Below are 14,555 nucleotides of genomic sequence, written 5' to 3' on the forward strand. Positions count from 1 at the left end.
AGCAGGTTGCTGAGCCCACCACCTCCATCCTCACCCCAAAACTCAGCGGATGCTCAGAGCCCGGGCGATGCAGATGGGGAATAAAACACTTGGGGGGGAAAACTCCGGGGCTACTTCAGCTCTGCCAGGGGTGCTCACGGTTGTAGAAAGCTCACGGGGGAGGGCAGCAAGGATGCGGTGGTCGCAGCCCAGGGGATGTGCAGGGACAGGGTGACCCAGCTGAGGAGCAGAAGGAGCTCGCAGCAGCCGGGCCCCTGGCAAAGCGGTTTTGCTGGAGCCCACGAGGCGCTGCGTGCAGCCGGGCACGTCCACACGCCAGGGGAAAAGGCGAGCAAAGAGCTCGGGCAGACACGGCCGTCCTGCGAACAAGCGTTCAAGGGCGCGCGGGAGCGAGCGGAGGAGCTCGTGGCTCTCCCCGCAGCTCACCAGCCCTGGGGGAGCATCGGGGCGAGCCCCCCGTGCAGCGTGTGGGGTGCAGGCAGCTGCGCGGGTGGAGCCCAGGTGCGGGGCGGAGGCTCAGCAACCTCCCTGCAAGCCCGGGCGTGCGTCCGGGCATCAAACACACAGCTGCTGCCTCCTCCTCCTCGCTGCACAAAACTGCTGCTGCCCGCTCCCACCAAAGAGAGCGGATCCTTGCCCCGTACCCGTCCTCCTCCTCCTCGGTCCCACCGGGAGCGCAGGGAGCCCTGCCTGGGGGTTTCTGACCTTTCCTCCCAGCGCCAGCCAGGCTCAGCCCAATGCTTCCACCGGTGCGCTCCCCAGCGAGCTCCCCGCAAGCACGGGGCAAGGCGGCTCTCCTCCCCGCCCTGCCGCCGGGTCGGGCTCCCTGAGCCCTGCTGGGTGTTACAAGCGGCAGCAGCGATTTGGAGCAGGCAAAAGCGTCCTCCCAGCCTGCACGGTCAGCTGCCATCGCGAGGGGCGAGGGACAGAGGCCAACCTGGCTTTTTGTGCCCCACATCCTGCCAAGGCACGGGAGTGATGGAGGGGAAGGAAATCCCAGCCAAGACATTGATTTTATTTTTTAAGAATAAAAAAAAACCCAAAACAGACAAAACTTCCTGAAAACAGCTTCCTACCTCATAATTTCACAGAAATTAGCTTGGAAACGTCTTTTGCTCTCCCCCTGCTCCCGTACCTGCTCTGGGCTCTGCCCTTTCCCATCCCAACCCAGCCCCCCAGGCACAGGCAATGCCAGCCCATGGCGCCAAGGGGCTCTGCCCCCCACCCCGTACGTGTCCCCATGCAGCAGGGCAGAGCCGAACCCCCTTTCCCCTCCACGGTGGCCCCATGGGTCCCGGGGAGGGGAGCAGGAGGGTTTGGGCAGCCCCAGCGGGCTCGTACCACCTGCAGCCTCCTGTGGATACCAGCAGCCCCCCCAAAAAGCTCAGCTCTCCAGCCTGGCACAGGGATAAGGTGCTGGGCATTTTGGGGGGGACAACCCAGCAAAGGGGCTGCAGAGCGAGTGCCGGCTGCGAGCTTGGGTACCGCTTTTCTGCCTCCAGCATCACCAGCCTGGCACAGCCCCCAGGGACTCACCGGCTCCGGGGATCAGCCCAGAGGATTTACCCCTCCCGACAGCAGGACGCCCATTGTCCCGGCACTAATGAGTTAATAAATTCATTTCTGACTAAGAAATTAGACCCTTAAGAAAAAAATCACCACCCGCTTTCACCCTCCCCGCTCCCTCCCTCCCCAAAATAACCGCGGTTCGTTTACAGGTGCCCTCCGTGCCGGCACCGAGGCGCGTCGGTGGAGGTCGGGGACAAGCGGGCGCCAGCGGCGGCCTGCCTCCGGCGGGCGCGGGGGGGGTCGGTGGCTGCGGGCCGGGCTCGGGGCGCTAGTCCTTGGGTGGCTTCTTGCTGCGGGCGTTCCACATGCCGCGCTTGGAGTGGAAGTAATGGTAAAAGTTCCTGAGACGCAAGCGCTCCACCTCCAGCCCGCTCTGAAGGACCCTGCAGCCGGACGGAGGGACAGCCGCTCAGGGAGGGGAGCGGATGGATGCAGCCCTCCTAAAAGGGGGCCCCTTCTCCGCCACGTCCCCCCAGCCTTTAGCCAGCGCGACGGAGGGGAGGGAGGGTTTCCCAGGGGATGTGCCCAAATCTGCGTGGCCAGCCCTTCCCCGGGGGGTTATGGGGCTGCCGGGACCCCCAGCCTCACCTGTCCAGGAGCTCCCAGTCCTCCCCACCCCAGCGGTCTCTGAACTCCTCCGTGTTCATCCCTCCCACGCGGTCGAAGTCCGACTTGTAGATGCCAAAGAGGCCGAAGCCGTTCACCTCCCAGTAGCCTGGAGGGGAGAGAGCATTGAGGCGAGGGGTGTGGGGGGCCCCCAAATCCTCAGGCCATCACCTCTGCGCTCTCCCCGCTACCTGGGAACCATGGGAGCGCCCCGTCCCAACCCCCCTTCCCACCACGGGTCTGTCCCCATCACCTCCCATGGGGGTGCACCGGGTGACAGCCTGGTTTTGGGGGGCATCACACCCAGCGCGCCTCGAGCACCCTTCGGCTTGAATCCCATCTTGCCAGAGCAAAACAAACCCATCCTCCCTGCGCACCCGAGCCCGGCTGTAACCCAAACCCAGCGCCGCAGCTCTCCTGGGGCGGGCGCGGGGCACTGTCTAGCTGGAAAGGCATCACGGCGGAGGGGACCCCGCTTACCGTTGGGCTCCCGCGGGGAGCTGCCGCAGCTCAGCCTCATGACGATGGGCGCGTAGGCCAGCTTCCCCTCCACGCAGTGCTTCCGGATGCTGTCCAGGATATTGGGGGGGAAATGGATGTGCAGGTCGCAGAGGAACACAATGCTGTGCCCGTCCTACGGGAGGGGACAGACAAGCGGGAGGGTCAGGGTGAAAGCTCCGGGAGAGAAGCCAAGGCAGGAGCTGGTTCCTCTCCCCCGGCTCACCTCGACCGTGTCCACGCCAGCCTGCAGCCCGGCCGAGCGCTCGAAGTTCCCCGTGCGCCGCAGGTACTGGTAGCTGAGGAGAGCGGACAGGGGGTTAGTGCTGGTGACCGAAAGGGACACAGCCAAGAGGGGGAAAGGGACCATCAGCGAGGAGAGGGGACCTTCTCAGGACGGGGGTCAGGGGCCTACAACTCATGCCGAGGGTCCCCCCACGGAGGCAGAGGAGGTTTCTGCATCCCTGTCTCCTCCACGTGAGAAACAAGTTTAAACACCCAAAAAGGAGGAGGAGGGGAGGGGCAGTGAGGCAGAGACCCGTGCCGGGCTGGAGAAGGAGCGGCAGGTTGTGTGAGCACCACCAGGATGGCCCGTCCCACCATGAGGAGCCCCGCAGACCCCCCTGGGCAGCCTCGGGGGGAGCAGGGTGGGACCCGGAGCTCATGCGGGGTGGCTTACCGGGGCAGTCGGGCATCCCGCAGGGCTTTCTCCACATCCATGTCGTCGCTGTCAAAGTCCACCAGGATGACATTGAAGTTGGCGTCCTTCGTAGCCCCGTACAGGCGGGCCATGTCCGAGATGAACTGCTGGACCCAGCGGGCTTGGTTCTTCACTGCCGGACACAGCCACAAATGTCCCCCAGGCTCACCATGGGGGTCCCAAGAGCACCCCCTTCCCCAACCAAACCAACACCCCTTCCGATGAGAAGCGATAGCCCCAGCATCTCATGAGAAGAGAGAACCTCATCCCTCCTTGGGCCAGCTGGAGGATGCAACCGGGGAGCAAAGGGGTTGCCTTCCTCCCGCCAGAGGATGCTGAGAGCAGAGGGAGCCACAGAGACCCTGGAGAGACGCGTCCTGCTGTCACCTACCAGGTACCACGAAGTGCACCATGACGTCCTGCTTCCAGCTGAGCCGCAGGGGCCGGCACAGGACGGGTCTTCCATAGAGGATGCTCCAGGTGCCCGGCTGGGGCTCGGTGGCCCCCAGGGCTGGCCCTTCGGGGTTGGCCTCAGCGCTGTCGTCCTGCTTGCCCTGGTGCAAGAGGACGTAGACGTACTCGGAGAGCCGCACCGTCCGCTGGCCCCGCTCCGCCAGCTCCAGCTCCAGCAGGTAGCGGTTCCCCCGGGCCGTGTCCCGACGCTTCTCCACGTTGACGATCCTCAGGAGGGTGTAGATGCTACGGGGAAAGGAGCACCACTTGAAAGCGCCATCACCGTGAGCTCTGCTCCACGCAGCTCCCTTGCTCGAGGGGTTGGCCTGAACCCACCATCCAGCTCACCTGGCCCCAAGAGGCCGAGCAGGGCGAAGGCATGTCCCCCCAACCTCCCACCCGTGCTCCGCTCCCTCCTTACCCTCCATTCTTCTCGTTGAGCTTCTCCATGTACTGCGCCACCACGTCGACGACCTCACTCTCGCTCAGCTGCAGGTTGCCCGACACGTTGCAGCGCAAGTCGTTCCAGTCGGAGCGCAATAGCTCAAAGTCCACCGAGCTGACGCTGAACGTCCTCTGCCAGTTGATGGAGTCCTCCAGCCAGCTCTGCTGCAGCTCCCCGGTCTCGTAGCTGTAGTCCGACACCTCTTCTTCCTCCTCCTCCTCTTCCTCCTGGCCCTTTCCCTCCTCCTGCTGGGATGCCGTCGTTTCTGACATCTTCAGAAAGGATGTCACCCGTGTCCCCTCCGAGCGGGTCGCCTCGGAGGCGTTGTAATCAGTGGTGGCCGCTGTCCTGCCTGGGGCAGGGGTCGTGTCCTCATGGGTCTCCCTACTGAAGAGTCCTTCGGTCCCCAGGGCAAGGAGGCTGGGCAGCGCCTGCCGCTCGGTCCCCAGCTTGGATGGACGTTCCCACCTCCGGCCACCTGCCCGCAGGCTCTTCCGCCTGGCAGGGTCCCTCTCCTTGGAGATGTTGCTCAGGAGCCAGGGGGTCCGGTGGCCAGGGATGGCACGGAGCTTGCCGGAGGCGATGGAATGCTTCTGAGGGGTCCTGGAGCGAAGATGGACTTTCTTCAGAGGTTTTGGGTAAAGGAAGATGCCAGGGAAGACCGGCTCCTGGGCCGGGGCTTTGCGCTTCCCCGGCTGCAGCCTGGTCACATAGACCTTCTCCTGGGCTTTCCGGGGCTTTTTGTCCTCCCTGGGTGTTGCAGACTTGTTGGGACCCGGCGTTTTGGCTTTGCCACCAAAGATGGAAACAGAGAGGTGGGGTTGGAGGCTCAGAGCTCCGACATGCTTCGAAGACGCTAGCAACCCCAGTTCATCTTCCTCACCCTCGCCAGGATCCTGGGGTAACCAACTGAGCATCCGCCCATGGACCTGCTCCGGCACGGGGCCCACGTCCTCATCGCCTTGGAGGTCCTCGGGGACGGCCGTTGGGCTGGCACTGGCCTGGCGGGACGTGCTCCATCTTCCCGGCTGCCCAGGCGTGCTCGCCTCGTCCCGGACCTGGCCCTGCTTGCGGCGAAAGCTGTAATAGTCCAGGTCGTCTCCGTAATCCCCGGTGACCGGTGGGGTCTCTTTCCCTTTGGCTCCGGGTACCGGCCCAAAGCTCTTCTCCTTGGCTTCGGGAGGTGGGTCTGTGTGCTCAGGGCTGTCCACTCCTTCCTCCTCCTCCTCCTCCTCCTCCTCATCCTCGAGGAAATCTAGGGAGTGAAGGCAGAGATGAATACCCCAAGGGTCCCGGCCGCTGGGCACACCCCCCTGCAGCACGCTGGCCCAAGACACGGAAGGAAAGCTCGTCCGCAGCAAGAGATTAACCTGTGAACAGCCACTGGGCGCGGGAGGCAGAGCTGGCGGGCACTGACCGATGCTCACCAGGGCTGGCAGCTCCAGGCTCTGCCCATCAGCCCCTCCAAACCTTGGCTGCATCTCGGCACCACTCTTATTTCATCCGGGAGCAAACCTAGCCTGCCAGGGCTTTGCCGGGCTGCAAAGCGACAGCAAGGCAGGCTCTGAACAACCCGGCTCCTGCGGGTCCCCGTCAGCATCCCCAGCCTCTACAGACATCCCCAGACTCCGCACCAGGTCCGGTCGTATCCTGCTGCCCACTGACCAGGCCAATCCATGAGATGCGGGTACACAGCTTCAAGAAGCAGGGAGGGCGAATCCCAACCCTAGCATCCTGCTTCCCACATCCCGCAGAGCTTTGTGGCTGAGCTGAGCGGGATGCGTGACCATGGAGCGTGCGGGACTGCTCAGAGGCAAGCTGCTCCGTGCAGCCCTGTCCTCCTCAAGCCCCCCGGCATCGCGGGAGGCATCCCGATGAGCCGCAGCCCGATGAGCCGCAGCCCGATGAGCCGCAGCCCCGAGCGGATGGGCTGGTGGGCGAGGATGCCGAGTGCTCAGCCCCGTGCCAAGCTGCTGAGAGATGCCCAAAAAGCTGCCAGCGGGGTGTGGTGACTCACTGTCTGGGTTGAGGAAGAGAAACGCTCGCTGGCGTGGATCCTCCTCCTCTTCGTCCATCTTCATGTACTTATAAAAACCAAACCTGGGAGAGAGAGAGGAAAGATGAGGTCCCGGAGATAAGGGAGGGGTGTACGCGCAAAGGGATGTGCTCGCACACACGCGAGCCCACGTGTGCGTAGGAAGGAACATCCCCAGCTGCAGCGCAGGCACCCAGGCACAGCCCGGCTCCGAAGGGAGCTGGGATTCCCAAAATCCAGGAGCGCTGCCAGGTCTCAAGCTGCTACGTGCCCAAGCGATGGGAAAAGAGCAGCCTGGAGGTGGCCCTTCCATGGGGGACAGAGCTTGGGGACACATGGCTGAGGATGCATCACCTCAGCGCCGTTTCTCCAGCTCTTTGAGCACCCTGTTGACATCAGCCCCTTCCTCCCCCTCCAAGTACCACCCCCAAACACCGGCCCCCCAGCACTTACTTCTCCAGGTAGAGGGGGGACTCCCGGTAGAAGCACTTGTTCTCCGTCTCCATGTGAGTGAGGCGCGTGAAGTCGTTGGGGTACACAAACGAGAGGTAGACCTGGGGAGATGACCACGCCGCCGTCACCCCGGCGCAGAGCAGGCTCACTCTGAGGACGCGGGGACCGGCAGGGCTAGGAGCTGTGGACCCAAGGCCACCGGCACGGCCCCTCAACGCCGAGGTGACCCCCAGCATCTCAAACGCCCCACGGGGCTTTTAACCCAAACCCTTTCGGGTCAGGATGGGGAAGGTCAGCCTGATCCTCCAGCAAGGGACGTTTTCTCCTGAATTTTAACCAGGTGAAAACGTCCCTTGCCCTGGGATGGGGGCAAAGCGTGCTGCTTCACCATGTCTGACCCCGTCCCTGTCGCAGGGAGACACTTACAAATTGCAGGCCCTGGTAGCGGGCGATGGGGAAGTCCTTCACCACGTAGGTGGGGCTGTAGGCACAGGGCACCAGCACGTCCTCGACTCGGGAGGCCTCGATCGGAGGGGCTGAGGAGAAGCAGCCGCGGCTCAGCCCCAAGCCGTGCCCTACCACCCCCGTAGCCCAAGCCACCTTATAGTCTGTAGCCCAAACCATCCCAGCTTGCCCCGTGTAGACCCCAGCAGAGATGCCCTCCACCCAAGAGATGGGCAGAAGGTAGGAGGGATGCTCCGGGTGCCTGTGACAGCCAGGTCCTGCCTTTTTCCTCCCCCAAAACCCCACGGAGATGTGCGAGGATCCGGTCCCAGCCGCTTACTGAGGAAGAAGGTGTCCCTGGGGTCAGGCTTCAGCATGTCAGCCCCGTGCTCGTCTTGCTGTGCCTCCCAGAGGTAGCTCCCGCTGTGGCTGGCCAAGGTCTGCGGGATGTGCTCCACGTGGTTCATCTTCAGGGACGATTCATCTGAAGAAGGCGAGGACAGGGGCTGAACCCGACGGGCATACACATACAGCGCATTGTCCCAGGAGCATCCTCCAAGGTGGCACTTCCCAACCTCTCCATCCCTCCCACCAAGTGGGCTTGGAGCATTGTGGATTCCTCCTGCTCCCAGGGGAGCCGATGTGTTTGCAGGAGGGCAAACCCAGCTCCTCCAGCCCTCTCACACGCTCACAGACCCCGTGACTAATCAGTCTAATGATTATTGCCATCAACTAACGAGCACCGAGAGGACAAGGGTACAACTGTTCTCAGCCAGGCAGCCCAGCTCCGATTTCACCACGCTCAAAGACAAGGGGTGGGAACGCTCGGGGGCTGTAACTCCAAGGACACAGGAATTAAACCGTGAATGTTCTTCCCTGTAGAGGTGCAGGTAAATGCAACATGAGCTGGTTTTGCCTCCTATTCAGGGATGAGGGTGGCACGTTGTCCTTGGCTATCAACCAGCCCCCAGACCTCCCCGAGGGAGGTCACCTTGCTCCGGTCACCTTGGCCACGCTCAGAGCTGCCTGCCCCGAGCACCCACGGGTGCTCCCTTTCCAGGCAGCCCTGCCTGCTGCGGAGCTGCGGGGAAGCAGGCAGGGCCTGAAGCGAACAGGACCCCCTTTCCCGAGCCCCAAATTCTTCTGCTTGCAGCAGGGAAAGGCTCCCCAGACGCCGCCATGCAGCTGGCTGAGGTTGGGCTGCGACCCCCAGAAAAGCCCAGAGAAAGGGAAGGAAGGAGGATGCTCTGCGCGCTGCTGGCGTCCCCCACGCCATGGGGATGGCTCCCCGTGAGTGACGTGGCTTCGCCCCGGGATGCTGCTGGGGTCTGAGGGGCCGGGAAGCAGGAAAGGGAAGCAGAAAGAGCTGGCACTGACGGATAGCGCTCAGGGGGAAATTTATCTGCACTTCATCCATCTCAGGGGCACCTGCATCAATACCAGCAATACCCCCCCATCCCTCTTCTCCCCATTGATCCCCGCCTGTTGCCTGTCCCCTCCTGCCTTATCGACACCTTCCAGGGCATGTTTGATGACCAGCCCTCCAGCGTATTGAGCACCGGGGCAGGACCAATCTATCAAGTCCTTTCTTGCTGCCAGGAAGGGGCAGGAAGCAGAAGATCTATAGATTTAATTAAACCGTGCGCCATCCATCCCTGCTTACACGACAGCTCCTCATAACTCAGGGCCAGGCCAAGGAGCCAGCCCTCCGCGGTCTCATTAGCGGGGACGAGGCTGGAGCACCAGGAGAGCTGTGTTTCTGCGGCGTGTCATCTCCACATCCCATTTTTAGGAGGGTCGCAGCACACTCCCAGCATCACCCCTACCCACCGCAGCCCTTTGCCTCCTTCCTTACACCCAGCAGAAGCTCGGGGTGGGGGCAGAGGCTGAGATCTTCCCCCAGGATCTGATTTCCCAGGATCTGGTTTACTTCCCAGGCTCTGGTGCCGTCTCTCCCCGGCTGCACCAACACGTACAGCCCCCTCAAGAGCTTCCTTGCCGTGGCTGCAGGCGGACACGCGTGGCCCTTACCCGTGTACAGAGAGATGTAGGAGGAGTCGATCACTTCGAACTTCAAGCTGGGGAGGAAAACTCGCCACTAGGAAAAAAAAAGGAGATGGAGGAGGAGTGGGAGGGTGGCAGGGGTTCAGGATGCAGCTGCCCCACCCCAGGCACCCCAGGATGGGTCCTCCCCCATCCCCAGCTCCCAGAAACTCGCCTGCACTGATCCCAGCCGGACCCTGCAGGAGAGAAACAAGGGAAAGGACTGATCCTGCCCCAGCACAGACCCAGGCCCATCTCCTGCCTTTACCCCAGGTGATTTGGGATTAGCAGGCATCCCCTGCGTGGTCAGAGAGGGGGCTCCCGGCGGTGGGACACAGGCTCGTGCTGCTTCCCTCTCGGGGCTGCCACACGGCCACCCGTGGTCCTCTGGGCCGGCAGGCCAGATCCAGCCCCGCATCAGCAGCGGCATCAAAAACATCACGGGAGGCAGCGCAGCCGCACGTCCTGCCTCGCAGGGGAGGGACGATGCCGGGGCAGGGGCAGCTTCTCCGCACGCCCCACTTCAACCTCGGGAACGGAGCAGGGAGGCCACGGCACCCACCAAGGACCTGAGCCAAGCCGACGCGCAGAGACCTACACCACCTCCTCTCCTTCCCGCACCTCGCTCCGGTGCTGCCTGAACGCACGTTAGCAGCAGAGGAGTTTGCATTGACTTCGGAGGGTCTTCATAGCTGCCTGCGCTGACCTAACCACGTGCATTTGAAAAGCACGTCTTGAGCCTTTGTCGGGACAAGCCCTTAAACACCCACAGGGAGAGACGCATTAGGGTCTTGCTTTTTTGTTGTTGTTGTTTCTTTCTGAACATCTGAACGGCTTCCCCCCCTCCAGCAAAAAAACGTCTCCCCCATCTATTTGTTTTTCACAGCAGAAATGCAGATCTTATCGGGATGGACCGAGATGGAGCCCTGGGAGGGCGAGGTTGAGCGATGGGGAGGAGACAGCCAGCGAGGAAGGGGTGTTGTCAGCCTCTCTGATGCTTTGCTGGCACAAGTTTGACTCCAGTGATTAATGACTGCTTGGGAGAAAGGAAACCTTTGCTAATGAGCCAACATCTTCCCCTCCCAAAGACAGCCCAAGCTCCAGGCTTTGCTAGGGTTGTGCAGCCAAGGCAGACAAGTTGAGATTTGAAACTCAGGGTATCTCTATGGGGGAAAAGAAAACAGGGACCACTCCATCGCCTCGGCCATCTCTCCCACCACTGACCCCGGGATGCAAGCCAGCGAGGTGGGCTGCCACTCGCAGGTGGTGTCCTGGGACCTGCCTGCTCTGACCTTACATGGTCCGGGCTCTCCTTGCCCACGGCAACGGGCTCCTCAGAGAAGCAGCCCGTGGGGGACCTTCCTACCCCTGCCAGCCCTTCTGCAGAAGGCCAAGGAGAAGGGATGGGACTGGCCACGCAGAACTGGGTGTCCCCGCGCCACTGGAGCCCAGAGCAGAGGGGCTGCTCCGTTAGCATCCATTACCGGAGCTCATCGGCAAGGCAGCAGCACAAGTGAGGGACGGCAGGGTCTTTAGCTCCCGAAAGGCCAGCAGCACGAAAGGATCGGATGAGCACGGGGAAAAGCAGCCCGTGCCAGGCGTCCTGCACAGGAATAGCCCAGGGAGATGGGGAGATGAGCCCCAGCTCCGGCAGAGCGACGCTGACGCCTCCCCTCTGCGAGCTGAGCTGCTGGCAGGGGAAATCGTGGCTTTGCTCCAGGATAAAGCGTTTAACGCACATTGGGAAAAGCCCTGGCGCTGGCTCTTAACAGGACAAGCCTTGAAAGGAGCACAGGGTGGGGGCATTTACTCACGCCAACTTCCACGTGGTCTGAACCTCGGTCGTCTTGTTTGTGGAGCAGCTCGAAGTAGTAGCGTCTGGAGGACATGAGGCTGCGCAAGAGGGGAAGAAGCCAGTTAGGGAACGTTGCTAAGCTGACTGCTACCACTGGCAGGGTGATGGGCGCTCCCCTGCTAGAGCAGCCATCTCAGAAAACCCCCCGTCTTGCTCACATGTGGCTAAACCTTCCTGGGGCAAGGAGACAGGCAGCATGATGGGGGTGTCTGCTCCCCCATCCCACTGCTGAGAAGCTTCATGAGATCGGGGGATCCCTTGTCCCCACCTCATCATCTGCAGAGGTGGCTACAACCCCCAACATCTTCAAGCCACGGGCCTGGGGGCATGGTCCAGCCCAGACCCCACGTGCCTTTTGGGAAGAGACCATGGCCAGGGTCACCTCCTGGGGAGGAGGAACTGGTCAGAGCCAGCGTGGAGCCAGCAGCTCCATCTCCCCAACTCCATCCACCTGCAATGGGCAGCGGGAGCAAGGACACACTTACCGTAGAGGCTTGGAGACTTGCGAGCTGAATTTGGTGAACTCTCCCGGTGCCGTCCACTCGGTACCCAGCTGGGGGAAGGAAGAAGGAGCATGTGAGAGCGCCAGGGACACCACGGGCCAAGCGGGATCGAGGCCCAGACCCCACCAGGCTGTGAGAATCTCTCCTCCACCTCCATCGGGCACTATGCCATGCTGCAGAAAGGCTCTTCAGGCAGGAGGATATCCCAGGAGCTCTACCCCAGGGCCTGCTTGTCCCCAGCTGGTGGCACTCCTGCCACAAGAACTTGTATCATCGGCCAACACCAAGGTCCCAAAAATGCATGGGCGCGATGACGGACCACGGGGTTTCCCGTTATAGGAGTTAACGTCAAGAAAACCCAGGAGCAAATATCAAGTCTCCTATTCTGGGACATAAGCTGGCCTTTGGTAGCTACACCTAGGACGGGACCAAGGGGCAGATGGTCCTTCAGAGGCCAAATCAGGCCTGGCCCTGGGCAGAGACGGAACCAGCTGAAATAGCCCAGCATTTCCCAAGGGGGCAAAGAAGCAGGAGAGCTGCCTCTGGCAAAGTCACGCACGGGCCCCGCGCACTCCCTTTAAGAGCTGCTGCAGCAGCAGGACTTGTAGAAGGGAGAATTTGTGGTGGCTAAACGTGGGTTTGAAACGCTGTTAATTGAGCGCTAGGGATCCCCAAAAGGCACTCGGGATGGTTATCAGCATGCCGGGAGCGAGGAGCGAGGCACCCCAAGGGAGGAGACGCTCTCAGAGGGAGCTCGAGCATCCCCGGCGCGGGGAAAGACAGAGGGTCAAGGATGACAGCACGTACCTTGCCCACGAACGCAACCAGCCGGGAGTTGGACGGACTCTCATCGGAGCTGAGCCAGAACTCCGAATTGTCATCTGATGCCACGGAAAACTGGAAATCCCCTGCGGAGAGCAAAGGAGAAGGTCACCACAGAGGGGTACAGCAGCCCCGGTGCCTTGTTGTGAGATGGGGAAACAGGGATGGATGAACAGAGGTGATGGGACCACCCCGGACCCCACGTCCTGGATGGGACAGGGGCTTCACCTCCCTTCGAAGCAAGCAGGGAAAAGGGTCTTTGCTCCGAAAGACTCTCCTGCCTAAGAGCCAGGGGATTGGGAACTGTCTTTAAGAGGCTTTCTGTCCTCATGTGGCCCAAGAAGGGGGAAGGAGGCAGCTTCTCCATGTTGCTGCAGGAGGAGAAGAGGCCAAGCTCCATCACTCACCATCCTTGAAGGGGTGGATGTAGCCAAAAATCCTCAGCCCGTAGTTCTTCCACTTGGGCGACACGGCCAGCTTCTTCACTGTGGTGCGGGTCTGCGGAGGAGAAACAGGGACATGAAAGCACGAACAGTTCATGCCCAGGCTCACGCCTTGCACCAACATCACCCAGCCCACCTCCTCCTTGTTATCCCAGGGTCTCATGTCCCTGGCACCAGAGGGGACGTGGAGGTCCCACCACCGCCCACCTCTCCCTCCATCCCTGCTCTGCTGGGAATTACCTGCCCCGAACCAAACCTGGAAGTCTGCAAGCAAAGGTCTTGAGGACCAAGCCCACAGCCAGTGGAGATCCAGCAGCACCCAGAGAGGGATGAGCGGACCTTCCCTCCGACCCACCGCCATCGGGGCTGGGACTCACGTGGGGAAAGAGCGGAAAATGGAGGTTCTTCCTCAGGTGCCTCACGGCCCCACCACACCAGTCTTCGAAGACGTGCAAGTTTGCCTTCCCTTTGTACTGGGGGACGAGAGAGGGAGATGAGCGGGGTGTCCTCCTCACGTCCCCCCTCGCCTCCCAAGGACAGCATTAGGGCAGGCTGAAACGTGGATGTCAAGCCCCTGATGTCCTGCCCGGCCTCAACTCTTCTGCAGTGACACTGAGGACGGGCTGAGCTCCCACTTGGACCCGTCTGAGAAGAGACGCAGCAAGATGTCCCCTTGCACACCCACACGCGGGGGCACACCCTGACGAGGGAGCTGATGCCCACCCACAGCACGCACCCTCCGGCTCCTCGCACGCAGGCAAGGAGCTCATCCTCATGGGCACCACGCTGACTGCGGGACCAGGCAGAGCCCCGGGCCGGGCTGGGTGATGGAGAGCAGGGAGGAGGGTGGCTGGAGACGGCTTTGGAGCCTGGCACGCTGGGGAGGCATGGGCTGCGGGCTCCCCAGGGAGGGGCTGGGTGGACCTCCTGCTGGGACCTCCTCCTCCACCATCACCCCCTTTGCTGCTCCCTGCCCGCTTACCTGCTCGTTCCAGGGCAAAGCCTGCTTGGTCAGGTTGAGTTTGGGGTGCGTGGTGGCTCGGTCAGACCGTTGGCCTCTGGCAAACCAGCCGTCCAAGTCCTGCCCGTCGTTCTGCCGAGGAAGCAGGAGGGAGAGATGAGAGATGGGGAGGGATCGGGGCCACCCCGGCCGTGCTTGCAGGAGGTCTCCCTAGATCTAAACACCCCATTTTGGATGTCAAGCGTTGCCAAACCAAGGCAAAAGCTTTCAAGGTTAATGGCAAAGGAAAGCAGGGGCAGGAGGAGGCAGAAAAATATTGGCAAGGCGTCCCAGGGAGCAGAGTTTCAAAATGTTCCAGCTAAACTCGTTTCCCTTCCTCTGCCAAGGAGAGAAACTTCTCCCAAACAGTAAGTTTTCTGTTCATCCAAAATATTTGCCCACTCTGACAGGCTACTGGAAACGGAGTATTTTGGGCTCTGTCTCCAAAAGAGCAGAAGCAACCGCTACGTCCACTCACGGGCAGAGGAAGCAGGGTGCTTCTCCGCTCCCCCTCTTCCCTTAAAGGGATGGGGCCGAGGGGGGCACGGATGTCCCTGCCACCTGTCCCAGGAGGATTCACAGTCATCGTCCCCCATGGCCTCAGCCGGGCAAGGAGGGTCCGTGCCACCCCCCGCAGAGCGGAGCCGACCCTCTCCGAAAGCAGAGCCCAGCTCCGAGCCCAGGTG

At 61.9% G+C, this 14,555-nt stretch overlaps 1 protein-coding gene across 1 annotated transcript; it reads right to left on the minus strand.

Annotated features, from left to right (window-relative positions):
• Nucleotides 1-994: 994 nt before the first annotated feature.
• Nucleotides 995-14,455, minus strand: B4GALNT4 (beta-1,4-N-acetyl-galactosaminyltransferase 4). The gene is made up of 19 exons (XM_075163849.1): nucleotides 14,348-14,455; nucleotides 13,852-13,962; nucleotides 13,247-13,342; nucleotides 12,834-12,924; nucleotides 12,412-12,512; nucleotides 11,587-11,654; nucleotides 11,061-11,139; nucleotides 9,235-9,301; nucleotides 7,544-7,687; nucleotides 7,186-7,295; nucleotides 6,760-6,860; nucleotides 6,289-6,371; nucleotides 4,248-5,526; nucleotides 3,765-4,072; nucleotides 3,353-3,506; nucleotides 2,900-2,972; nucleotides 2,656-2,809; nucleotides 2,158-2,284; nucleotides 995-1,952 (listed from the first exon to the last, which is right to left on the minus strand). Exons 1-19 carry the CDS (start codon nucleotides 14,453-14,455, stop codon nucleotides 1,838-1,840), a joined length of 3,369 nt encoding a protein of 1,122 aa, XP_075019950.1. The 3' UTR covers nucleotides 995-1,837.
• Between the last annotated feature and the right edge of the window lie 100 nt (nucleotides 14,456-14,555).

The sequence above is a fragment of the Calonectris borealis genome, chromosome 14 (genome assembly GCF_964195595.1).
Source record: "Calonectris borealis chromosome 14, bCalBor7.hap1.2, whole genome shotgun sequence".
Taxonomy (NCBI): Eukaryota; Metazoa; Chordata; class Aves; order Procellariiformes; family Procellariidae; genus Calonectris; species Calonectris borealis.